This window comes from Rhineura floridana, chromosome 8 (assembly GCF_030035675.1).
Source record: "Rhineura floridana isolate rRhiFlo1 chromosome 8, rRhiFlo1.hap2, whole genome shotgun sequence".
Lineage (NCBI taxonomy): Eukaryota > Metazoa > Chordata > Lepidosauria > Squamata > Rhineuridae > Rhineura > Rhineura floridana.
The window spans coordinates 27,986,110-28,013,944 of record NC_084487.1 but is presented as its reverse complement, the minus strand read 5'-3'; the positions used below and the strand labels follow the sequence as shown (position 1 = coordinate 28,013,944).

The 27,835-nt window shown below is 42.3% G+C and overlaps 1 protein-coding gene across 10 annotated transcripts in view; it reads right to left on the bottom strand.

Moving 5' to 3' along the window:
* BICD1 (BICD cargo adaptor 1) overlaps positions 1–26,687 on the bottom strand; it is a 274,507-nt gene extending 247,820 nt beyond the window's left edge. For 8 of the 10 annotated variants that reach the window (XM_061638725.1, XM_061638718.1, XM_061638721.1 and 5 more), the window contains exons 1-2: positions 26,518–26,687; positions 25,701–26,367 (exon numbers count right to left, since the gene is read on the bottom strand). In XM_061638725.1, the coding sequence (XP_061494709.1) occupies positions 25,701–25,913 (213 nt within the window). In that variant the 5' untranslated portion in view covers positions 25,914–26,367; positions 26,518–26,687. Of the gene's footprint in view, positions 1–8,485; positions 8,573–25,466; positions 25,536–25,700; positions 26,368–26,517 lie in introns of those variants that run through there. The other 2 variants (XM_061638724.1, XM_061638720.1) reach the window with 2 other exon arrangements.
* Between the last annotated feature and the right edge of the window lie 1,148 nt (positions 26,688–27,835).

The window sequence follows — 27,835 nt, the reverse complement described above, 5'->3', positions numbered from 1 at the left end:
AAAAAGAGGAAGGCCAAACAAGAGATGGATTGATTCCAAAGGAAGCCACAGACCTGAACTTACAAGATCTGAACTGGGTGGTTCATGAAATATGCTATTGGAGGGCTCTGATTCATAGGGTCGCCATAAGTCGTAATCGACTTGAAGGCACATAACAACAATGGTTTGCAACAGGAGTAAACATTCAGTTGTACATGGTAATACTGGAATGTAGCTCAGCCAGTGCAGATCATAATTCTTGGACGGCTCTTGTTTCTGCCTATCTGTACTTGTCATCAGAAGAAAGTTGCTTGATGTCTAGACCCACTGTTGTTGCCACCTTTATGGACTGCACTGTTGAATTTTGGCTTCATAACTGCACTGACTTTTCCCCACCACCACCCTGATCACAAACAAGGGCTGCTAGCTGTTTCTGTAACCAGTTTTGATTCTTATATTCAAGGACATAACAGTCAAAATGTATGAAGTTTCTGTATTAGATAGGCAGCCTAAATGAAAATTAACTCTGTGTGTGAGGACATGCATGCATGCATATGTACAGCCAATGTGTCATATTTGTTCTTTTTTATAGTTTAAATTTAGGACCAATTTCTTGGAGTTATGGAGGGGTGAAGAGTGTTGTGAACTTTTGATCCTCATCATGCAACCCAATTGTCTTTTGCTACTATTTAAAAATCAATATACAGACAGGGGGGGAGGCATTTAAAATATTTTGAATAAGCAACAAATACAGAATATTTTCCAGGCCAACCCCAGGAGCTGATGGCACAAGCTTCCTGGCCTAGGCTTCTTCACTTCTGCCTTCCCCTCACTTCCTGCATAGTAGGCATCCAGATATATTTGCAGAAGTGATAGTGCTCTAAGATATGTAGAAGAACTCATTTATTATATGTGAGCTACATTTACACACTCGTTTCTGAATTGGTTTTGATGAAGCAAAGGAACAGAATGTAATCTGGAGATCCCATCCAACAACTCTGTAATACATTCTTCTTAGCTTCAGCTTGAAAAGAATATTTGCATTTCCAATATATTTTTTGGCTACTACATAAAGGCACTTTCAGACTGCCACTAGTTTTGGGTGGGACTCAGTCACATACCAGCAAACTCAGGTTATACAATTGTAGTTGATGAGGGGGTCTTGCGCCACAAACCTTCCACTGAATATCAGATTTTTTTGCAATGAGAAAAGTAACAGGAAAATGCACTGGAAAGGGACAAGGCTTGTTTTGATGCAATGTCATCAAATCTCCCTGCAAACAAATCAGGTTGAATGTTCAATAAACAAATCTTCTGGAAGTTCCCTGAGTCTTTTTTGCACATATTTTGTTAATATTGCTCTATTTCATATATATATATGTATACTTTTTGTTTCTTATGTACTATCATAATTTCTACCAATACAATTACTTACTCTTGTAGTATTGACTTTGTCTGTTCTTGCATAATTTGGGGACCCTTTCCTCTGTGCTGAGGGAAGAGGCAACGAGACGCAGGGAGGGGAGAGGCAATGAGAAGCAGGGTGGGGGAGGCAACAACGACACCCAGGGAGGAGAGAGGCAACAACAGGCACGGGGAAGAGGCAACGACACCCAGGGAGGAGAGAAGCAACGACAGGCACGGGGAAGAGGCAACGACAGGCACGGGGAAGAGGCAACGACACGCAGGGAGGAGAGAGGCAACAACACCCAGGGAAGGAAGAGGCAACGAAACCCAGGGAAGGAAGAGGCAACGACACCCAGGGAGAGAGGCAACAACACCCAGGGAAGGAATAGGCAACGACACGCACGTGGGGAGAGGCAACGACACCCAGGGAGGAGAGAGGCAATGACACGCATGGGGAAGAGGCAACGACACCCAGGGAGAGAGGCAACGACAGGCACGGGGAAGAGGCAACGACATGCAGGGAGGAGAGAGGCAACGACACGCAGGGAGGAGAGAGGCAATGACATGCAGGGAAGAAAGAAGCAACAACACGCACGTGGGGAGAGGCAACGACACACACGTGGGGAGAGGCAATGACATCCAGAGAGGGGAGAGACAACGACAGGCACGGGGGAGAGGCAGCGACAAGCAGGGAGGGGAGAGGCAGCCAGCGATAGGCACAAGAGGAGAGGAGGAAACAGGCAGGAAGGGGCGGCAGAACAAGCGGTGGAGGCGCACGCATGCGCACGCATGCGCACGCGCACACACCATCGCCACTCACCTCAGTTCTTCACCTCCATTCTGCTTCTGTAGTCTGGCTCTCCATGTGGGAGGCACATTCTTTTGGCCACCAATCAGAGGAGCAGACTTCCCCTCCCCCCAAGTAATGGTAAATGGAATGTTGGAAATGTTACAGTTACAGCTGAAGAGTAATTAAGTTAACACTCGTTCTGTTACAAGCAAATGTAACGAAATTACCCTCTCGTTACGCAAAAATGTAGTGCATTACAAGTAACTCATTATTTTTAATGAGTTACTTCCAAGCTCTGGCTCTAACACATTAACTTGGCTAAGATAGGCAGACTAATGTTAGAGTATTAGAAGAAGCAAAGACCACCAGTGTTGAAACAATGATCCTCCAACATCAACTTCACTGGACCAGCCATGTTGTTCGAATGCCGGATCACCGTCTTCCAAAGCAGCTACTTTACTCCTAACTTAAGGATGGAAAATGGAATATCGGTGGACAGCAAAAGAGGTTTAAAGATATTCTTAAAGCTAATCTAAAAAAATGTAACATGAGCACCAAGAACTGGGAAGCTTTGGCTCATGAGCATCCCAATTGGAGGTCGTCCATTATCAAAGGTGCTATGGACTTTGAAGAAGCATGAGTACAGGGCGAAAGGGACAAATGAGCTAAGCGGAAGGCACATCAAGCAAATCCTCATAGTGACCATCTTCCATCTGGAAACGTATGTCCTCACTGTGGGAGGCTGTGTGGATCCAGAATTGGCCTCCACAGTCATGTACGGACCCACTCTTAAAGACCTTACCCTAAAAGGGAATCTTACTCAGCCACGAGTGATCTCCAATGAATGATATATCAGGACAAGCTGACAAATAGATCACATATATATCAGGCCCACACACACACACAAATTCTGGGCCCCAAGGCTCCTCAACACCTCATCATCATCATCTTTATCTCTGATCCCTCTGTTTAGCAATCTCATTCTGTGTGTGGGGGTTTTTTGGAGAGGGAGGTCATAAAATGCCCTCAAGTCCCCCAAACATTGTTGCTAGAGACAACAGCACTGCATCTGGCAAGCTGTCTGTTGCTTATTTATGCATGAGTCCAGGATACTTTGAAAGTTTTGTTTCCAGTATTTCCTGTTGATTGGTGTTTAGCTGCTCCTCTCAACTACTGGGAGAGATAATATCTCTTTGGCAGCAATCAGAGATTGAGCAGTGAAGTCAACGCTCTTAAATCAAAGTGGGGAGTAACTAGCAACCTAGTGGTAGATTATTTGTTGATAGGAATACCATATATAAGCCCAATTTGCATGTAATGCTAAGCCAAACCATGGTTAGCACAAATTAGGAAACATGCAGGTTTCCAAAGCAAAGATAAGAGTTGCAACACTCCTTCCCTGGACCTGCTGCTGCTCTCTACCCATGGCTAAGCCCAAATTCATGGTTTGTCTTTCACCAGACAAACCATGAACTGTAATCAAGGCTTGTTCTTGGTTTACTGCTCATGGTTTGGCTTAGCGTTACATGGCAACTGGGCCTATATATGGTATTTCTATCAACAAACAATCCTCCCTAAAGCTCAGATACAACCTAAATGAACTTACTCCCACTGATGTCAAAATGTTGCACTGCAACCCCCACAGTGAAAATGCCCCCCATTCTGGAATTAGGCTTGAAAACAGCCTTATACTGGTGTCAATAGAAGGCTGTTTTCAAGCACAACTGCTGTTTGGACCAAGGAGCAAGACGTTACAGGAAATGTAAATCTTTCTCTCCCAGATGCAATGTGCATGGAGATCACACACCCCTCAGCATTTAGGCTTGAAAAAAGCTGAAATGCTTTATTCAAACCTAACTGATGAAGGAAGAGGGAAAGTGAGATCTGTGTTTGTGTGCATTAAAGAGAGAGAGGATGCATGTAAAAGGCAAGACTAGATTTATACAGTAGGGCTTCGCTTTACAGCGCTTCACTAATACAGCGGTCTCAATTAGATGCAATTAGACTAAAGCCCCACTCATATGGCGCTTGTTCCACTTTTACAGCAGTTTTCAGGCATTGCGCACCATTCTATTCAATGAGTTCCGCTTTACAGCGGTTTTTGCTTTACAGCGGGGGTCCAGAACGTAACCCACCGTATGAGTGGGGCCCTACTGTATTCCTAAATAAATGCATTTCATGAGACATGGTATACAAATTATTTGCCCGGGATCGATGGCGTCCCATCAGAACTAACTAAGAACAATATAGACTGGTGGGCCCCTCTCCTGGCCTCACTCTTTACATTTATTGATCAGACAGCCCAGATCCTGACAGATTGGGGCCTGGCTGTCATCATCCCAATTCATAAAAAGGGACGAAAGGATGACCCCTCCAACTATCGTCCAATTAGCTTCCTGAGTACAGTAAGTAAGCTCTACGCCAAGCATCTGCTATGGAAACTCTGGGACTAGATAGACCAGGACAATATACTAACTGAAGAGCAAGCGGGCTTTAGGCCAGGCCACTCCACAATCGATCAATGCCTGATTCTGCACCATCTGATCAGGAAATATAGTTGCAGGCCAAGAGAAGCGCTATACACAGCCTTTGTGGACTTCAAATCCGCATTTGACAGCGTTCCCCGGAACAAATTGTGGGCAAAGCTGGAAGCCTCCTCTTTGGATCGCAGACTACTGTTACTAATACGTACACTGCATGAACAAAACGCCCTGAGAGTCAGATGCAATCCGCAGGGGCATCTCTTGGCCCCGGTCCCACTAAATAAAGGAGTGAAACAGGGCTGTATCCTGGCCCCTCTCCTTTTTAACCTTTATATCAACGCCTTAGCCCCTACCCTTCTGAATACTGACACTCACCCTCCTAAACTAGCGAACCGACCAATACCAGCTCTTCTATATGCGGATGATACAGTAATATTATCCTACTCTGAAGTGGGACTTTGAAGACCACTCCGTGCCTTCACGGCATATTGCAAAGAGGAGCTCACAATAAACTATGAAAAGACCAAAATCTTGGTCTTTTCTAAAAAGTACACCAACCGCAGATGGACTATCAATGGACACGACATCGAACAAGTTAAGATCTACAAGTACCTGGGTGTAGTCTTTCAATCAACTGGCATTTGGAGAGCACAAACTGCCCACCTAATAGAGAACACCCGTAAAACCGCTACTCCTATACTCAGGTTTTTCCATACGAAGGGAGGTGCCTACATCCCCTCGGCTATTAAAGTATTCCAGGGTAAGGTGATGGCCCAGCTACTTTATGGTTCACAGGTATGCATCTATAAAGATGTTCACCCCTTGGAGGCAGTTCAATCAAAAATTTTACGCTTTATTCTTGGTGCCCCATGTGGCATCCCCAATGCCATATATAGATTGGAAGTCGGGCTAATTCCCCTTGAAGCCCGAATGTGGATAAACATATTCAACTATTGGATCAAGCTAAATGCTAACATGCTGGGACTAACCCCGCTGATCCTAACAGACAATCTGACACGCGGGTGGGCAAGCCAAGTTGAGGAAAAACTACACCATTATGGGTTCTCTCGCTTAGCCTTGGCCCAGTTGGGCCCCATTAAGGCTAAAGAAGTGATCAAAAATAGGATAAGGGATGTAGCCCTACAAAATGACAAAGCTCGGGTGGCAACTTACCAGTTTCCAGTAAATTTTAATATCAACTTTGCCCCCGAAACATACCTTTACGCCTTGGATATCCCTAGGCTCCGTAGAGCCTTTACCCTGGCCCACTTAAACGCACTCCCGTCAGCCTTACTGGAGGGAAGATACCAGCATATCCCATACTCCCAACGCCGATGTCCATGCCAGTCGGGGGAGGTTGAAACAATTACCCATGTTCTTCTTTACTGCTCATACTACAAGGACACTCGTGCTTATTATATTGCCCCAATCTTACAAACTCTGTCCCATAGTCCTGATACATCATATGTCTCACTCCTCCTTTCAGATCTTAGGAAGGAAACAACCCTTAGGGTAGCGAAATTCTGTGCTGGTGCATGCAATATAAAGAAGCAGATGGTAAAGGCACTATGTTCTTAGCTAAATAGGATTTAAAGTCTCCTCTTCGTATAAGTTTTATGCTGTATTTTGCATATGAGATTTCAAATTCATGTTTTTAATCTCAATGTATTCATATTTGTATGTATGTGTATGATTGGTCAACGACCGTAAATAAAAATGTATGCATGTATACAAATTATTATCATTTTTATTTATTTCATTTACAAACCACTTCATATGAAGCATCTTGAAGCAATTTTGGAATAAAGACATATATAAAACAATTGCCTATATAAAACTGTTAAAACAATTGCATATATAAAAAACAATTAAACCAATTAAAAATAGAAAAATTATTTCTTGTGTAATACAAATATCGACTAGAATAAAAATCTGAAGTCTGATTAATTCAAGAAGATCTGGAACTCCATTCAAGCAATTCAGAAAATATGCCCCTTTTACAAACTATGGAGTGAATAAAACTTACTTTCAACTTCTAGTCATGATAGTCCCTGGAAAGTGTTACACAATAAGAAACCACCTAATACCAAGCCAACAGAAAAAAATTAAGCAAATGAACAGTGTATCTGTTACAAACTATTACCCTCAAATTAAGCCCAGTCACAAGGTGAAAGCCTTTTAAAATCTCAATTCTCAGCTGTTTTTTTAGATTCTTGAATCCCATTCAAATCGCATGTTATCTCCCATTAAGGCAATTTCCATCCTAACTGGCTATCAAGGGTCTATTTAAATACCATGTTAAGGATCCCACTGATGTTAATAAATCCTGAAATAAATACGTTTTAAAATGGTGCTCTCTTGCATTCATACATGGCACACAAATACCATGACAGAGGCTTACAAGTGCATGTAGTGTCATGTATTCAGTGTTGTTATATTCTGAAGTCCTATGATAATTTCTGTGAAACTGTTCAAAAACATTTTATTTTTCTTGTCTTCCTTCTAGGCACCCCGTTTGAGAACATAGCTTTGAAAATATTACACAGAGGCAGTTCACAATGGGGCCATTTCATCTGACAGAAACTGGAAGAATTATGGCATGGTTTTGCTCACACTCATACATCTTGTGCTCTTTTTGTGTTCCTATTGAAACTTGCTTCTGAAAAGCAATAAATATCAGCATTTATGTTAAAAAAGCTTAACCCTTAGAGCTACATATAAATGCCTTAAAATATCAACTGTATCACCCCAACAGCTCAGAAGGCCCTTTTGCAAAGAAAGCCAAAACAGCTGCAAAATAAAATAAATATTTATTAATTTTCTAATATTTGGCTATCAATCCAATGACTTTGGTTCAATATATAGAGTTCTTATACAAGCCGGCTTCTCCCATTCACTTCAATGGCAAAAACTGATCTGTTCTATAGGCAGTTTGTCACAGTCCTGAACAGCTCTTATGGGTAGGAAGAATTTTATAAAAATTTGTTTGTTTGTTTGTTGCATTCGTATACCACCCCATAGCCAAAGCTCTCTGGGCGGTTTACAACAATTAAAAACATTAAAAACAAATATACAAATTTAAAAACACATTTTTAAAACGCAATTTAAAAACACATGCTAAAATGCCTGGGAGAAGAGGAAAGTCTTGACCTGGTGCCAAAAAGATAACAGTGTTGGTGCCAGGCACACCTCATCAGGGAGATCATTCCATAATTGGGGGCCACCACTGAGAAGGCCCTCTCCCTTGTTGCCAGACTCCCAGCTTCCCTCGGAGGAGTCACCCGGAGGAGGGCCTTGGATCTTGAGCGTAGTGCACAGATGGCTTCATGTCGGGAGAGGCGTTCCATCAGGTATTGTGGTCCCAAGCCGTGTAAGGCTTTATAGGTTAAAACCAGCACTTTGAATCGAGCTCAGAAACAAACAGGCAGCCAATGCAAGCAGGCCAGAATAGGTTTTATATGTTCGAACCGTCTGGTCCCTGTTACCAATCTGGCCGCTGCATTTTGCACAAGCTGCAGTTTCTGAACCACCTTCAAAGGCAGCCCCACGTAGAGTGCATTGCAGTAATCTAATTTAGAGGTTACCAGAGCATGGACAACTGAAGCCAGGTTATCCCTGTCCAGATAGGGACATAGTTGGGCCACCAACTGAAGTTGGTAGAAGGCACTCTATGCCACTGAGGCTACCTGAGCCTCAACTGACAGAGATGATTCTAGGAGAACCCCCAAGGTACAAACCTGCTCCTTCAGGGGGAGTGCAACCCCATCCAGGGCAGGTTGGACACCCATCATCCAGTCAGAAGAACCACCCACTAACAGCATCTCAGTCTTGTCTGGATTGAGCCTCAGTTTATTAGCCCTCATCCAGTCCATTGTCGCAGACAGGCACCGGTTCAGCACATTGACAGCCTCACCTGAAGAAGATGAAAAGGAGAAATAGAGCTGCGTGTCATGAGCATACTGATGGCAATGCACTCCAAAGCTCTGGATGACCACACCCAACTGTTTCATGTAGATGTTGAACAGCATGGGGGACAGAACTGACCCCTACGGAGCCCCATACTGGAGAGTCCAGGGTGCCAAGCAATGTTCCCCAAGCACCACCTTCTGGAGCCGACCCGGCAAGTAAGAGTGGAACCACCGCCATGCAGTCCCTCCCACTCCCAACTCAGGCAGTCTTCCCAGAAGGATACCATGGTCGATGGTATCGAAAGCCGCTGAGAGATCAAGGAGAATCAACAGAGTCACACACTCCCTGTCTCTCTCCCGACAGAGATCATCATACAGGACGACCAAGGCTGTTTCTGTGCCAAAACCAGGCCTGAAACCTGACTGAAATGGATCCAGATAACCAGTCTCATCCAAGAGTGTCTGAAGCTGGCCTGCAACCACTTGTTCAAGGACCTTGCCCAGGAATGGAACATTTGCCACTGGCCTAAAGATTTTCTGGGTCCAGGGAGGGTCTCTTCAGGAGTGGTCTCACTACCGCCTCTTTCAGGCAGCCAAGGAGCACCCCCTCTCGCAGAGAGGCATTAATAACTTCCCTGGCCCAGCTGGCTGTTCCATCCCTGCTAGCTTTTATTAGCCAAGAAGGGCAACAATCTAGCACAGACGTGACTGCACGAACCTGTCCAAGCACCTTGTCAATGTCCTCAAGCTGTACCAACTGAAACTCATCCAAAAAATCAGGACAAGGCTGTGCTCTGAATACATTGCTTGATTCACCTGCTATAACACTGGAGTCTAAGTCCTGGCGGATGCTAAACATTTTATCCTGGAAGTGCCTAGCAAATTTCTTACAGGGGGCCTCAGATGGTTTTACCATGTTCTTGGGGCCAGCGTGTAACAGCCCCTGGACAATTCTGAAGAGCTCCGCTGGGTGGCAGATTGATGATTTGATAGTGGCAGCAAAATATTGTTTTTTTGCTGCCCTCACTGCCCCTAAATACAGCTTACCATAGGTACTTACCAGTGTGTAATTGCATCCACCAGGAGTTTGTCTCCATCTGCACTCAAGCCGTCTCCTATATTGTTTCATTGCTTCAATTACCATTGAAGTCACTAGCAAAGCTCTTGTGTGCACATAAACTCAACAATGTTTGTCCCTAGACTGGGCTACTTGCATTTATAATTTTGCTACATATACAAATCTAGGTATTCATTTCTTGACCTCACAATCAGATCCGTCTGCAAGGAACAACAGGAATACAAAGTGAGGATATCTTTTCCAGATTTTTAAAAAAATTTCATGTGTTTGAGAAGGAAGATACTAGTTGGCTTTTAGATGTGACTGTATAAAGCAGAAGTGAGAAAGCAGCAGAAAATGCAACATACAAAAAAGTAATTATAGACCATGAAATATGATATAAAGTGAGATTATTAGATATATCCTTGTTGGAATTATGGGTTTTAAAAGAATTATGGCTGTGCTCTGCCACCCTAGTTAGAGGCAGCATGCTTCTGAAAACCAGTTGCCGGAAGCCTCAGGAGGCGAGAGTGTTCTTGCACTCAGGTCCTGCTTGCGGGATTCCCCCAGGCACCTGGTTGGCCACTGTGAGAACAGGATGCTGGACTAGATGGGCCACTGGCCTGATCCAGCAGGCTCTTCTTATGTTCTTATGTTCTTAAGGCCAAAACTAGATGTGACTGCACAATTAATTGTGTGGATTTCCCCCCCGAAAGTAAATAGCAGCTGCAAGGGGGTCCACCAAGTGATGGAAGAAGTGAAGAAGAGTTTAACCCTCTCCTCCATACCATGGTCCCAACAAATATCTCACCCCTGAAGCTGTTATTTCCATTTGGAGAGAAGCCTCCATTGCTGCTATTTACCCCTGTGGCTACTATTTACATTTTTAAATGTGTGCATTAATTGCATTCATGCAATTAATAATCATGTTTGGTTTGAACCTGTTCCAAAAAATTCAGTTTGCACTGCAGTTAACCCAAAGCCACTTTTTACAAGCTACACAAGAAAACCTTTTACTTTGTACAGTAGGGCCCCACTCATACATCGGGTTACGTTCCGGACCCCCGCTGTAAAGCGAAAACCACTGTAAAGCGGAACACATTGAAGATAATGGTGCGCGTCATGCAAAAATGACACAAAAACGGCGCGTGACGAGCAAAAACCACCATAAAAGCGGAACAAGCGCCGTAGGAGCGGGGCCTTTCTGCAATTGACAACCACTGTATTAGCGGAACGCTGTAAAGCGAAGCACTGTACAGCGGGGCCCTACTGTATTGCATTATTTTTTAAAACTTATGAATATAGTTAATGTAGAATGTAACTCAGAAAACTCAAAGGAAACTCCCTAGGCTTGCCAGCTGCTACTAAAGCAATTTGGTCTACATGTTTTTTGTTTGAACAACCTCATTGTGACCTTCTGTCATGATACATGTGTTACATAAGATATGTGACACTTGTTGGGGATTTGTTTGATATGTTGTATTTTTGTTTCTTTTCCTCTTTTAGTTTCCTTTTTGGCAATAAAAGAAAATAAAAAACTCCCTAGACTTAGAAAAATGATTATTTAATTCTAATGGATTAGCATGCATTGGTTACATGCATGTTTTCTTGTCCTCCAAACAGGAATGGTCTCAAATATGAAACCTTTGCAAACAATTTATGTTTTCTTCCTGGGGCTATAAGCCTCTCCAGCACTCTTTACTTTAACCTGAATATGGTGTGTTGTGCAGGGCAAAAAAAGGGTAGCAATAGATGCCCCAGCCCTTGCCTCAATGCAATGCCACAAGATGTAATGTTATACCAGTGCAACTAAACACTCAGGACATTGAATGCAGGTTAATGGAAGTGAACTAACATGATTGCATTAACACAACTGAGACAGATGTGGGTAGAAAAGCCGAGTATTAGGGAAAATACAGAGTGACAACAGAACCCAGGGTCTTTCCCTCCCCACCAAGATGAGTCTGGCAACATCATTTACAGTTTTAGGCGAATGCTGAAGATGCACCTCTTTACTCTGGTCTTCGACACACCTGAGACATATACTTTTAGGCCACACCCTATTATGTTATTTTAGATTGTTTTTAATTGCTTTAATGCTGTATTTTAAAACTGTTGTAACCGGCCCTGGGACCTTTGGTGGTAATTATACAGCCACAAGAGTGGCTGTATACTATAGCCAGCGGGGATTTTTCACATTCCTCAATGTTAAATTGAAAATACCCCCCATGCCATTCTGAGGCTTCCCATAAGCTCATTTCAAAACAAAACCTTACAAAACATATAGTCCTGAACTCAGAAACGCTTACTTAACAACCCTGTCAATTTTCATGGCGATACACAAAACAGTCACAGAGAACAGACAGTTCAAAGTGTAAAAAGAGAGAAAAAAACCTCAGAGCCCTTTTGGACTTTTTTCTCTGAGAGTTCTCATAATCTGCTGAAATTCATTAAAAATCAGCCATATTCACAAGTACCTGTAACCCTAATACTGACCTTGTCCCATACTCTGACCTTCATCTTCTGCAGTTGAAAAGTTTAAAAAATGCCTGGCTGATTATTAATTAATTTAATAAATTTTGGCTGGAACCCAATGATAATGCAGAGCATGCTCAGTAAGAACCAACTGTCAGAGTTCTAAAAGCCTGACAGCTGCTGAGCTTAGCTAATCAGGGGGCCACACCCACACCAGACTTTGATTTCATGTGAGACAGTCATGGCTTCCCTCAAAGAATCCTGGGAAGTGTAGCTTGTGAAGGGTGCTAAAAGACTCCTATTCCCCTGAGAGAATGGTTTAACAGTCAGCCACTCTGATTGAAGGTCTGTGAGGGGAACAGGGCGTCTCCTAGGAACTCTCAGCACCCTTCACTAACTACACTTCCCAGGATTCTTTGAGAGAAGCCATGACTGTCCAAAGTGAAATAAAGGCCTGATGTGGATGTGGCCAGGGAAAGCTTTAGTTTAAATTTGGTAGGAGGCTACATGTGTCTGCTGTAGAAAAAAAGGTGTGGGAAAGCCTGAAAAAGAATGATTCTGTTTACAATGTTTTCCTTTCGGAAAGGAAAGGGGCTTCCCTTCTGCCCAGTGCTCACCCACCCAATCTCCTCCCCCTCCCCTCCTTGCCCCTTCCCTGGGTCAGTGTTGGACTACGACCTGGGAGACCAGGGTTCGAATCTCCACACAGCCATGAAGCTGACTGGGTGACCTTGGGCCAGTCACTGCCTCTCAGCCTCAGAGGAAGGCAATGGTGAAATCACCTCTGAATACCGCTTACCATGAAAACCCTATTCAAAGGGTTGCCATATGTGGGGATTGACTTGAAGGCAGTCCATTTCCAAACATGATTGCATAGAAATAAATCCCATTGAACTCAAAAAATATGCAAATGATAAAACCCACCCTCCCTTCTCCCTATCCCCTCCTCTTGCCCCTTCCCTCCCCCTTCCTTTGCCCCTCCCTCCCAATCCCCTTCCTTTCCCCTCCCCCTCCCCTTCCTCCTCCCCTCCCCCCTCCCCCTCCCCTTCCTCCTCCCCTCCCCTCCCCCCCTCCCCTTCCTCCTCCCCATGGTCAGTTTTACCTATCTTAAACATGATTGCACGGAAGTAAATACCATTGAACTCTATAAGCATGAAATGATCAAACCTGCCCTCCCCTTCCCCTTCCTTTGCCCCCCTCCAATACATTCCTTCCCACTCCCCTTCCTCCTCCCCCATGGTCAGTTTTTCCTACCCTAACCAAGATTGCATAGGAGTAAATCCCATTGAAAATAAGCATGCAATGATCAGACCTGCTTTTCCCCTCTTCTCTCCTCTCTCTTCCTCCTCCCCTGCCCACTACAGCCCAACTCCCTTCCAGGCCCCCGGCAGTTTTACCTATCCTAAGCATGATTGCACGGGAGTAAATTGCACTGAATTTAATAAACATGAAAATGATCAAACCTGTCCTTCTCCTCCCCTCCCCATCCTGCCTGCTCCCCTCCCAGTCCTCCCCTCTGCATTTTCTCCCCTCCCACCTCCTCCTCCTCTCCTCCCCATCCTCTGTGGTCAGTTTCACCTATCCTAATCATGATTGCAAGGGAGTAAATCCCATTGAACTCAATAAGCATGCAAATGATCCATCCATTCTCAGCAAACTTGCACAGGATCCCATTTCTTACCTCCCAGATTAAAAAGCAGAGAAATTCACTAATAGGCAAAAAACCTTGCGGTTTAAAAACGTACCTATAGCCCACAGCTATTCTATCAAACTTTAAAAAGCAGGGAAATTGGGCAGTTATAGTGAATGCACCAGGGGAGCAGGAGAACTTAACTCCTCTCTGAGATATTGTACTGCCCTACAAATTGGTCAAAATGCAAACACCATTTGGATTGGTCTTTCACAGTCCAATCCACTTGCTGTGTAGCTTGCAAGAATTTGGTAACATGTGCCTATGAGCATATGGTGACTGGTGGCAACACCTGCAATCAGCCCAAATAGAAAGAAGACATGTGCTGTGCTGTTCTTGTTTTAGCAGGGAGGAAGCAACATTATTAAGACAGTTGATATAGTTCAGATGGTCACTTTGAATACATCTGATTTCCTTTGCAATTTTAGTGAAGTTTCCTATAGGAAATCATTTTCTTTTGTTTCTATTTCTGTGAATATGTGAAATACAGCAACTCTTTGCAAAATTTATACTAAAAAAACGCCAAACATAATTGTGGAATAATGGCACTGACTTCTGCAGAATAGTCTCCAGTGGACCTCAGGAGTGTCTCAATTTGCACATGATAAAACAGTGGGAGGTGAAATATATTCTAGGAAAATACTAGGTGTGCTCTATGTTTTTAATTGACTGTGCCCACCTTACCTTAAATGAAGTGGTTTAAACATAGCAGGCTGAAAATATGCATCCTCTGTTTTCCAACAGCTAGAGTCATTGCTGAAGGAGCAACATATTGGAATCAGTCTGGTTTTTCAACAACCTGCAGGTCCAGATTCCACTGTTAATGCACCCAAAATAGAAATAGAACATAACCTCCAATTTGAAACACAAAAGGCTGTCTTCACCATAAGAACATAAGAAGAGCCTGCTGGATCAGGCCAGTGGCCCATCTAGTCCAGCATCCTGTTCTCATAGTGGCCAACCAGATGCCAAGCCCGCAAGCAGGACCTGAGTGCAAGAACACTCTCCCCTCATGAGGCTTCCGGCAACTGGTTTTCAAAAGCATGCTGCCTCTGACTAGGGTGGCAGAGCACAGCCATCATGGTTAGTAGCCATTGATAGCCCTGTCCTCCATGAATTTGTCTAATCTTCTTTTAAAGCCATCCAAGCTGGTAGCCATTACTGCATCTTGTGGGAGCAAATTCCATAGTTTAACTATGCGCTGAGTAAAGAAGTACTTCCTTTTGTCTATCCTGAATCTTCCAACATTCAGCTTCTTTGAATGTCCACAAGTTCTAGTATTATGAGAGAGGGAGAAGAACTTTTCTCTATCCACTTTCTCAATGCCATGCATAATTTTATACACTTCTATCATGTCTCCTCTGACCTGCCTTTTCTCTAAACTAAAAAGCCCCAAATGCTGCAACCTTTCCTCGTAAGTGAGTCGCTCCATCCCCTTGATCATTCTGGTTGCCCTCTTCTGAACCTTTTCCAACTCTATAATATCCTTTTTGAGATGAGGCGACCAGAACTGTACACAGTATTCCAAATGCGGCCGTGTGATGCGTCCTTCCCTGGCTCTCCCTATCAGGTTCCTACCTGCTCGTGGTTACTGCCTGTCTCTAGGCACCCCCAGGGACTCCACCAGTCCGGACCGCACTCTCTTATGGTTTACCTATCCGCTCTAGCACAGATCTCAACAGATCCCCCTGCTAGGCAACCACCAGTAACGTCCCAATACTAGTATTCCCAGAGACTCTGAATACTGGTATTGTTATTCTCTTCACCGCTGCCACCATTTGTTACAGTTCCCCTTCAGCCTTGGTCATTACCTTACCCTCCCTTCTGGTCTGTGAAACCCCAGCCAAGGATCAGGCCTTTGGTAAACCAAATTAAGTATTTATTAAAGATAACAAAGCTAACAAGATTAACAAGATTTCTTCTTAAGGCACATAAGCATATGGTTTTACTCAATACTAATCTGAACTCCACCCCCCTCCTTCTTCACTGTCTCCTGGCAAACAACTCTCTCAAACCCCACCAAACAATCCACTCTTTCTCTTCTCCCCCCCTATTCCACTCTCACTCCCTCACATTCACCCAGATTTACCTGTCATCCTTTCATTTATACTGTCAGCCATTTTAAACATTCAGCCAATCATCAAGCATTCTATTGCCCATTCACTCCCCCGCCTCTTTCACTACTTACCATGTATACTCTAAACAACCAGCACTTACCATATATACACTAATATATAGGAACATCACAGGCCGCACCATAGATTTATACAACGGCATTATGATATCGGCTGTTTTATTTTCAATACCTTTCCTAATTATCCCTAGCATGGAATTTGCATTTTTCACAGCTGCCGCACACTGGGTTGACATTTTCATCATGCTGTCCACTACAACCCCGAGGTCTCTCTCCTGGTCGGTCACCGCCAGTTCAGACCCCATGAGCGTATATGTGAAATTAAGATTTTTTGCTCCAATATGCATAATTTTACACTTGTTTATATTGAATTGCATTTGCCATTTTTCCGCCCATTCACTCAGTTTGGAGAGGTCTTTTTGGAGCTCTTTGCAATCCCTTTTTGTTTTAAAAACCCTGAACAATTTAGTGTCGTCAGCAAACTTGGCCACTTCACTGCTCACTCCTAATTCTAGGTCATTAATGAACAAGTTGAAAAGTACAGGGCCCAATACTGATCCTTGAGGGACTCCACTTTCTACAGTCCTCCATTGGGATAACTGTCCGTTTATTCCTACTCTCTGCTTTCTGCTTCTTAACCAGTTCCTTGTCCACAAGAGGACCTCTCCTCTCATTCCATGACTGCTAAGCTTCCTCAGAAGTCTTTGGTGAGGTACCGTGTCAAATGCTTTTTGAAAGTCTAAGTACACTATGTCCACTGGATCACCTCTATCTATGTGCTTGTTGACCATCATATGACACTGACCAATAAAAAGGCTTTGAAATTAATAAAAATAAATTTGACACAGATTTCTGGGATGAATAATGAGGGAAATAAAATTTTCTAGTGTAGATTCTCTGTAGAAACATTAATAACACAGGAAAGAAGCAAAGTAAGAAGAACACCAGCAAACATACAAAAATATAATTCTCTATCTTTGGAGATGGCAAGTGTTGCCACTACTCACCATATGCTCAGAGGCACATGTTACCAAATTCTTCCAAGCTACACAGCAAGTGGATTGGACTGTGAAAGACCAACCCAAATGGTGTTTGCATTTTGACCAATTTGTAGGGCAGTACAATATCTCAGAGAGGAGTTCAGGTCTCCTGCTCCCCTGGTGCATTCACTATAGCTGCCCAATTTCCCTGCTTTTTAAAGTTTGATAGAATAGCTGTGGGCTATAGATACGTTCTTAAACCACAAGGTTTTTTGCCTATTAGTGTAATCATAATAGTATTAATTTCTTGAACTGAGGTAATGCTGCTTCCACTAGAAAGTAATAAGATACTTTACACTTTTGCACAGACGCTACCTGACTGAACCCTAAAATTGACTTCAGAAGCCCTGTTCTCTAGTTCACCCCTAGTGGATGTTCAGTTGGTGGTAGCACCGCAGTAATTCTCTAATTTCTTTCATTGTGAAATCCAAAATGGTCCTCGCCTTCTCACCTTTATACAAGCTTTGAAAACCTTTTGTTTCTAACCGCCTTTTAGTGTTTGATTTCTGCTGTTTTAATGCTCTGAAATTTTAAATTATTTCATGCCGATGTTAGTAATATCAGTTATTTTTATTGCCACTGATTTTGAGTGTTGTTAGTTACATATGTGCCGTTTATTGTTTTAATGTGTTAATTTTTATTTTATATTGTACATCTATATATAGGATAGAAATAAATGGAACAATAATAGAAATTCTTATCATTGCCCCTGTAATCCACTTATTTAATTATTTGATTATATAAATTCCCTTTTGGTCTCCCATGTAGCCTCAGTTCATTGTAACCCTATGCTGCACTGTTCTTCCACTTATCATCCAGATATGGTTACAATGGAGATGAAACACTGAGACAGGGCTTCCCTTTTCTTTGGGTTACTTTTAACCTTTTAACCTTGCCATGCTGCACTTTTACTGACAGAATAATATTACATGCTTCTTTTGGTAGCAAATGTACTGATGGGTGTCAAAATACACTCAGGTTAGGAAATGATTATGGTTCACAGTCACTTGCCATTATACACAGACCTAGAAAAGGACAATCACGTCTCTCTAATCCATCTACAATCTATTATTTCTCAAAAAGAACAGCTCAGTTTTCTTTGAAAGTGTTTCTTTATCCCCCCAAGACACACACATCTGCCACATGCCAATAAACTTACAATCTTTAAAAGCAGCTGTTCAGTTGACTGATCTACGTAGAGCCAACAGAAATTATTACACATTCACATGACTTTGCTGCTATAGAAAGCAAGCACCTTTTTGGAATCACTATGTGTGTTACAGCATGATGTGACTACCCTGAGGTTAAAGAGAAAATGAATGGGGAAAAGGAATAGAACAGTGATCCATATATAACATAAAAGACCATTTATCCAAAAATACATTTTTAAAGTTTCAGGGTACAATCCAGCTCCTCTGAAAGCAACAAGTCTTACCATAGAATTCAGGGAAATGTAGATTGCACTACTTGTATATTCTTGAACCCTCCTGTATGAAAGCTGTATGAAACTGAAATAACCAAGGAGTTCAGGCCTGATCAACAGTTTCCAGCTAGATTTCACCAGCTTGCATCAGCTTCCTGGGGCAGGGGTGTAAAGGAAATACTGTCATGGAAATGGGTCCAGCACTGGAGGGGTTGCCTGTGGGTTGCCCCTTCAAAGTTGCCATGTGGGCAAGGGTGCCCCCTCTTAATTTGATGGTTGTTTTCCTGGAAGAACAATTAGTAGACTTCTTTGTTGAACAATGGTAATTGGAGTGGATATGGAGTGGAAGGATATTACAGTTGCTCAATGCAGTGCAAGGTGAGAGCCTGCAGGTGAGTAGGACATTGGCCTACCCTGTGTGAGAGACAGGGAGGGAGTGTCTCTGCTACCCATGTGGGAGACAGGGAGGAACCTATGTAAATTTTAATCTGGGAGTGGCTGATAAAGAGTTCTAATGTTCAGCTATCTTGATTTCTTTTTTGGAATTACTGACTTCCTGTGAATGATAATGGATATGATTGCTTAGTAAGCCCCATTGAATGTGTGCAGGAGGTTAATTTTGGGCAAAAGGGGAGAGGTGTCCTCATTTCACTGCTATCAGACAGAGGGGGAAAAGGTATGGGTGTGGGGGAATCATCACAGGAGATAGAGTTACAGTAGCTTACACACAGTTCCTCTCTTCAGCCCCTCCCAATTTTCAGATACTAGGTTGCTCTTCCACCATGTCCCCATATCTGGTGTTGTTGTTATTGAATACCAGGTGAGTTCACTCATCCATGTTCCAGATTGTGGCTGAGGGAGCCAATCTGGCATACATTGCTGAGATCTGGGTCAGTGAACCAGACAGAGTTGATTTTACCCAGCTTTGCCTGCCTGGTTCATAGTGCAGCACTAGCACAGCCTGGGGAGCCAGCAGGGGAGGCAATTGCCATGGTTAATAAGAATTCACCTGAAGCCCCCTTCACGGAACAATGCTAAAGGACCTGCACGTGGTGTTAGGCCACAGAGACAAGATTAGGGATGTTGTTGGTGTGCTTCCTGCCTTGCTTCCCCAAAGCCTTCCTGGCTGAGGAGGTCTCGGCAGCAGTGTTCAAGGAGCACAGGACTGTGATCTTGGCCCCTATAGATCTGCCCGTTTACTGTAGTCATCTGAGGACCTCTTTGTGGTGCCATATGAGATTGAGATTTGTTCCATGGTGGCTTGGGCAAGGGCTTTCTGCACAGCAGCCTCTACCCATTGGAGTTAGATGCCAACATTATATACATCTTTGTAGAAACTAAAAACTTTTTTGTTTTTATAGCTTTCACAATAGAATGAGTTGGCTTGTGGTAGTATCTGATTTCTCTCTCTCTGTCTCTCTCTTTGAATTTTTTATATTTTTTACTTGCTGTATTTTTCCCTTACTGTTGTATGTCACTATGGAATGGGAAGGTATTTATAAATATTCTAAATAAATAAATATAAATAAATAAATTTCAACCATAGCAACAGGCAACTGTGGAAGTTGAATCTTGCAGTTAAGCACATTTTGTATGCAATGGAAGAACCAATGAATTCAGAAAAAAGATTTTAGCTGCACGGCAAATAAATTAGATTTGTCGTAAAATTGTTTTTTAAATGGAAAGCTAGACATAAAATTTGTTTAAATAAGCAACATGTTTGTACCCAGTTTATGAAAATGTTATTCTGACACAGAAACTCACACCAGAGTCATAGTTAGAATGACCTTGAATAATTTCCCTTTGAAAGGCTGAGTAGACCAGACAACCTGGTGGGCATCTAAAGGGTACAGGAAACTTAAGGCAGAGTCACATTTACTGTTGTGCTGGTTCCAGTGCATTTCCAGCTCTGTTTTCTGAAAACAGGGGCACACAGTGCTAGTCAAACTCCACCCCTTTTTACTCTAAAAGCCTGACTGGATCAGATTGATTGCATTTGTTTAAAAATAAAATCAGCTTCAGGCTGATTTCACAACTGATTGGTAGATTAACCTGTTGCCTTCCAGGTGTGGCCATGGAAACACTTTGCTGTAGGCTCAGGCAGAGACAGTAATTGGCTCAACGCTTTGCTGTGGGCTATCCTGAAGGTCTGAAGTCAGCAGTGGGGAAGAGAGGTGCATCCAGCTGAGGGCATTCACTTCAAAACACAACCAGTAAAAACATTCTGGCTGCTTTTGAAGAAACTAGTGTGCCCACAACCTTAGAGATTAGCTGAAAGAGAGGAAAACCCAGTTGCCTCACCTATCTTCATTTCCTCAACATTGGCTGGGTATATAGGTACCTCAGTTAATAACTGTCCAGATCTCTATCCACCACTTAGATTAGAGATGAACTGATAAGCAGTCTGAAATTGTGACTTGACCAAAGCTTCAAAAAAAAAGTATCTGGATTAGAATACTGATGCCTATTTAGGAAACAGTTAAGAGCCAAAAGCATTTATATAATGAAGATAGTTCATTCTTGGGAACTCAAAAGAGGTAACAATATCTAGAACTTGTATGTTTTAAGTAGTTCCACAAACAGCTCAGAGAACACCTCCATCCCCTCCACTGTCAATATATTAAGATATATATTAAAATGAACAACCACTTATTAAATAGTTTCACCATCAGTTACCACCTTTTTTCTCTCAAGGCTTCTATGCTATTGAATTTCTGCCTGTTTTGCAGCTGTTAATATGTGAACTTTTACCCATCACAACATCTCCATGCTTGCAAAAGCTGCATCTCTTGAATTTCTGCCTGTCATGTAACTGTTTAAACCACAGTAAAAAGTTGGCAACCCTAATACCGGAAGCCAACATAAGTCACTTCCATTGGATCCTATTGAAATCCTCTCAACATAAAAGCTATACAAGAGCTCTCAATGGTGTTTCTTTCATTTGCTCAGGGAGATTTAAATTCTGCCCTTCCAATGTAGACACAACCACAAGATAATATTCTGATGGGGCTTCTCAAGACTTAATTCAGTCCTGTTTGCTCACATTCCAAACCAATTTAGTTCTTTGTATACCAACAGACACAACATCGGTTTGTGGATGTAAATCTACACTATAAACAAGGCTGTCACATACGTGAAGAAATTTTAATTTAATCATGTTACCTTGGCTCAATTGATCAACTGATTAAATATGCATATATGTGCATGTGATTAAAACAATCCTGAAGAAAAAAGCATTTTTCTTTTGTTTTATTTTTAGATGATGCACTCACGGTTATAAAAATATCAGAAGAGTCATGCCCTGTTGTGAACAAAAGAAAGAGGAAGGTGTCACAAGGTTCTCCAACCTGCTGTCCTCCAAATGCTTTGGACTGCAACTCTCATAATCCTTGACCATTTGCTATGCTGTCTGAAACTGATGGGAGTTTGGACTCTAGTTATCTGAAGGCACAGGGAAGGGGAAGGGTGATCTATCAGATAGCATCTACCAACCACTTTCAGTACTTGCATTAAAAATCCTGTTTTTTTTAAATCTGCTGCCAGATTGTCGGCATTTTTTAATCAATCAGAAACTAAATTTGTTAATCTTATGAACTGACTAAATGATTTAGCCATCACTGTTCCCCAAGAAACACTAGGAACTGTCATTTTATACAAATACTGAGAATTATCTGTGGGAGAGCCTCAAGCACTACAGTTCCCAGAATCCCTTGGAAGGAAGAAATGACTGTTGAGATAAGAATGTAATTCCAGCTGAATATTTCTGTCAGGGCCCAGTGCAATTGGCAGCTTCTATATGACATTATACAGCCACGTTTCCTATAGGAAATCATTTTCTTTTGTTTCTATTTCTGTGAATGTGTGAAATACAGCAACATTTTGCAGAATTTACACTAAAAAAACTCCAAACATAATTGTGGAATAAGGGCACTGACTTCCGCAGAATATTCTCCAGTGGACCTCAGGAGTGTCTCAATTTGCACAAGATAAAACAGTGGGAGGTGAAATATATTCTAGCCAAATTCTAGGTGTGCTCTGTTTTTAATTGACCATGCCCACCTTGCCTTAAATGAAATGGTTTAAACATAGCAGGCTGAAAACATCATCCTCTTTTTTCCAACAGCTAGAGTCATTGCTGAAGGAGCAACATATTGGAATCAGTCTGATTTTACATCAAACTGCAGGTCCAAATTTCACTGTTAATGCACCCAAAATAGAAATAGGACATAACCTCCAATTTGAAACACAAAAGGCTGAGTTCACCATCATATGACACTGACCAATAAAAAGGCTTTGAAATTAATAAAAATAAATTTGACACAGATTTCTGGGATGAACAGTGAGGGAAATAAAATTTTCTAGTTCACATTCTCTGTAGAAACATTAATAACAGAAAAGAAGCAAAGTAAGAAGAACACCAGCAAACATACAAAAATATAATTATCTTTCGAGATGGCAGGTGTTGTCACCACTCACCATATGCTCAGAGGCACATGTTACCAAATTCTTCCAAGCTACACAGGAAGTGGATTGGACTGTGAAAGACCAACCCAAATGGTGTTTGCATTTTGACCAATTTGTAGGGCAGTACAATATCTCAGAGAGGAGTTCAGGTCTCCTGCTCCCCTAGTGCATTCACTATAGCTGCCCAATTTCCCTGCTTTTTAAAGTTTGATAGAAATAGCTGTGGGCTATAGGTACATTCTTAAACTGCAAGGTTTTTTGCCTATTAGTGATTTTATTAAAGGTGCATCAAAGTGTACAAAGCTGCGTTCTGCTACAAACTCCAAAACACCAGACAGCTGCAACTGGCAAGATCTTCAATAGCTCCTCACTCAATTTCCTATTTGCTGTCCAATATCAGTCATCTTCAGGGCAATCCTGCACAGTAGTTTCTCCTGTTTAACTGTTTCCAGTTGTAATTCAGCTTTATTTCCATTTCATTACTTGGATATTCATTATTTGGATATTTATTTTCATAGCTGTCTCCAAAATATTAATGCAGAACTTTATTGCTAGACATTACTATGTAAGCCTCTAAACACTGCCATTCTGTTCTGTTTTTTCAGTTGGGGGGTTATGTTGATTTTTATGCAGTATTTGTTGCTACTAATAAAAATTATTTTAATTTTTAAAAAAGCAATAGCTATCTCCACCAGTCCCTCCTTTGCCTAAAACACTGGGATCCAGCAAGTTTTGGGGAATGAGATCAAATCAAGTTTTCATTAGAGTTGACCATATTATTATTGTTCACGAAAGAAACTAGATTTTTCTCTTACCAAGATGTATTTCAAAAAGCTAAAATTTACTGTGGAGATTTCTGGCATATTTTGGCATACATATTTAGAGACAAACAAATATTTTAGTAGTTAATTAAATCAGGTGTCCCAAACTAAATGGAAAATTTTACTAAAAAGTTTGTGGTGTCTCAGGAACTTTAAAAAAAGCAACAACAAAGTTTCATTCATAAGTTGTATGTAGCAATATAGTTTTAGAAAACAAAGAAAAAATGATCCTCATGTCTAGAAAATTCAGTTCAGACATAAATCTGCAGAATGTAATTACTTTTAAATCCTATTGTTATCAATGGAAGAGATTTAAGCAAGCACTTAACTTTCCAATTAAAATCAGTGTGCTGTGCTGAATCTCAACTAGACTTTGCCCATTATATTTTACCTGTTATAGAAAAAAATTGCCTATGTTCAATGTGATCCTATACATGCTTACTTAGAAGTAAGTCGTGCTGTATGCCATCAGGCTTACTCCTGTGTGTATATAAATTCACCCCAAGTCTCTGATCATTTATATCTTCCAGTTATTTTCCGGGCTCAATTCAAGGTGTTGGTATTAACCTTTAAAGCCCTATACGGTTTAGGCCCAGTATATCTGACGGAGCGCCTCCACCGTCATAAATTGTGCCACCCTACGAGATCTGCCACACAGGACCTGCTCTCAGTCCCGCCAACTAAAGTGGCTAGGTTGGTGAAGACTCGGGAGAGAGCTTTCTCTGTGGCGGCCCCCTCGATCTGGAACTCCCTCCCAATAGATCTTCGACATGCCCCTTCCCTAGAAATATTTCGCCGGGGCCTGAAGACTTGGCTCTTTAACCAGGCCTTTACAACCTCTGAGACTTCTAGGGTAAATTAGCCTTGTATTGAAATGCTGATAATTTACTATACTGAACTTGTATGTAATGTATTGACTATATCTTATTTATTGTATTTTATCATATTTTACTGTAAGCCGCCTAGAGTGGCCATTGGCCAGATAGGCGGCCTATAAATTAAAGTTTATTATTATTATTATTATTATTATTATATGTGAATACCATAATGTCTGGACACAAATACACATGAAAATATTTCAAAATTCAGAACTTGATTAATGGAACTCTAAACAGGATTAACAGAATTCAAACCCCTCTGGAGAGAGTGATATGCATTGCCAGGATGTAAACCTTTGTTGTGTCTCTTCTCCCAAAAAAGAAAAAAAATAGTAAAAAATATAAATAGCTCAATGAAATGCAAAGATCAGATATACATTTGAGCTGTATGTGATTTTTTAACAAAGTATGAATACTCTACTCATGTCAGACAAGCTTTGTTGCTTCAGATCAAACACATCTTTCTGTGTTGGTACAGAAACAGAATTTGATGAAAAGAAGGTGGAGGCCACTAACAGGTGAAACTACAACAAATATATAAATAACCTTAAAGTCTGTCAACAACGCATACAGTCAACATACACAGTTTGCTGTAATTTATATTTTATATTAAAATAGTATTTTTTAAAAAAGTTTTAAGTGTTCACGACATTTTTCTTTAAATATCCCTTTCTGAATAAAAGCCAAACCATCCAGTTATAACTTCAATAAGCAGCTGTGTTTGCATTAAAAATGTTAAAGACAGAAGTTGTATCTATACAAGTTTAAGCAATGTCTGTGTATTGCCAGAATTTTAATCAGTAGTAGGTTTAAAATACATATCCATAATCCATTCTTAAGCATCTTCTATAGTCAGTGCTGGTCCTCGAGTCCTACAATAAATCATGCCTTCCAGTTTCAATCTCAAGCATACATACCTCCAGGATAACTACATCTGGCCTACACTACAAAGCCACTACAATGTTCCTCATCAGACCTAGTGGTTCAGAGGACAATACGAAGCAGAACAGATCTTGAGCTGTTTTTCTCTTCTATTTTTAAAATGCAGAGGACATGTAGTGAGGGGGAAGAAGGGGTGGGGGAGGAAGCTACCACACAGGGAGGGAAGGGGAGTGGAAGATAAGAACAACAAATCATCAAAGCTAACTCACCTCTCTCAGCTGTTCCAGCTCCTGCTTAAGGGCATCATATTCAGCTTCCAGCTCATCATATTGCTGCTTGAGGGTTAGTTTTTCTTCCAAGACCACCAGCCCGTATTCAGCCGCCTGGATCTTTTCGTGGGTTGTTTCTGTGAGCTCTTTGGTCAGTCTCTCGATCTCGGACTTATAGTGATCTACAGTCTCCAGTACTTTTTCTGCAGCCATAGCCTCGGAAGATGGAAGGGTGGGGGAGGAAGTGAATAGGATGGATGGAAAGAGAGAGATGGAAGGGGAGGGAGGGACGGGTGGAGATAGGATGCTCCTGAGAAGCAGCCAGCTACATCGGCTTAAGGCTAAGGCAGAGGGTGTAATACACCATGAAGAAGTGAAAAGGAGGGAGCCAAGGCTGCTGCACCATTTGTCCTTCGGCTGCTCTGCAAACCGGTCAACCCGGCATTGCTAGCACGGGGGGGGGGAGGAGGAGGAGGGGAGGGAGGGAGGCAGGGGATTTATCTATTGATTTCGCGCACTCCCCTTTTTTTGCTTATTCAGAGGCACTGGTCCGCCATGTCTCCAGGGCAGCTTCACTGCAGTCTCTCAACTCTCCACCTGCTCCCCCCCGCCCGGCTGCTGCTGCTGCTGCTGCTGCCGCCGCCGCCGCCGCGGCTCCTGCTGCAGCCTGTGAGGGGGTGGGAGGGGAAAAAAACAAGTAAATAAATAAATAAGCAGATCTGGCTGTGTACGATGCAGCTTCGCTCTCCTGGTCCCACAGGAAAGGAAATAATGAAAAGGAAGGGGGGGACGAAGGGAAAGAGGCGAGCATTATTACCATAGCAAACAAGCCAGAAAGGCTACCGGCAGACACCTTCTGAGGCCGCCTCGCCTCGCTTGCCTCTCTCCTACTAACCACCTCTCCTCCCTCCACACCCCTCCCAGCGGCTGGGAAGAAGGATAGATGGGGAGATGATGACGACGACGCCTCCTTCTCTCCTCACAGCATTTCTCTTCCCGCGCTCTTACAAGACGGGGTGGAGGGACAGGTTGTCTTCCACAGTTTTGTCACCTCACGCGAAATCTCCACAACTCGCCTCAGGAAAAGGAAAACACACAAGTACACGCACACTCTTCACTGCTATGCTGAGGTAGACACACATCTGAGGTGTTCCAGATATTTTTCTTATATCCTTTTTTTTGGGGGGGGGGAGCTAAGGGGCATCCTGCAAGTCTTCGTTCTAGACTGCACACTATCTTTTAACGGACCGTCTGGGCCGGCCCTACCAGTAAACAGAGTTAGGCAACCCTTTGGGCAGCAGAGGCCCACTAATCTGGCCTGCTGGTTCAGGTGCAGGGGGAGATGCTATCCCAATCCCAGTGCTGAAGTAAGAATGAACTGTCAGTCGGGTCAGCTTCTGTACAGGGGATGGGGCCAGCCTTGTCCTTCATCTCAGGAAGCAGAATGTCTTGGGCCAGCCTTGCAGAGCACCATATTTTATTTATTAATTTGTTTATTGTATGTTACTTACATTTATACCCCGCCTTTGTTTCACCACGGAACCCAAGGCAGCATACATGTGGTTCCCAGGCGGTCTTCCATCCAGGCACTGACCAGACCCAGACCTGCTTCACTTCAGCAAGGTGGTGGCCTCATGTGCCTTCAGACCATAGCCTGGGACCATAGATGTCTCTTATTCCAAAAAGCCATAAACATGCCACACCTTCTCTAATATTCCTTACATTTTTGGTCTACTTGTGGACTACATTACATATATAATGGGGAAAAATATCCACAGGACAAACACATGGTTTAATCAGATGCAATCTAAGCTCACCAAGGTGCAGGTCTGGAACATGTTTTTAGTATTCAGAGGACTCAATACTGGAACATGTGATACAATAATCAAGAAAAGTATACTGTGAATCTTTTTCCTACAGTACAAAAGGCCACGTCACATGTGACATTATTTCTGATACGGATATAAAGGGGAAGATAACTATGTACAAAAATATTTAAATAAATCAGATGTAAAATAACCTTGGTTATCTGTTTTATCGTACATCATGTTTACATAAGCCAGTGATTTTCACACAGTATGGTGCATTTGTTTAGTACAGTTTTTCCTACATCTGTTTCAATTGGCCCTGAGATT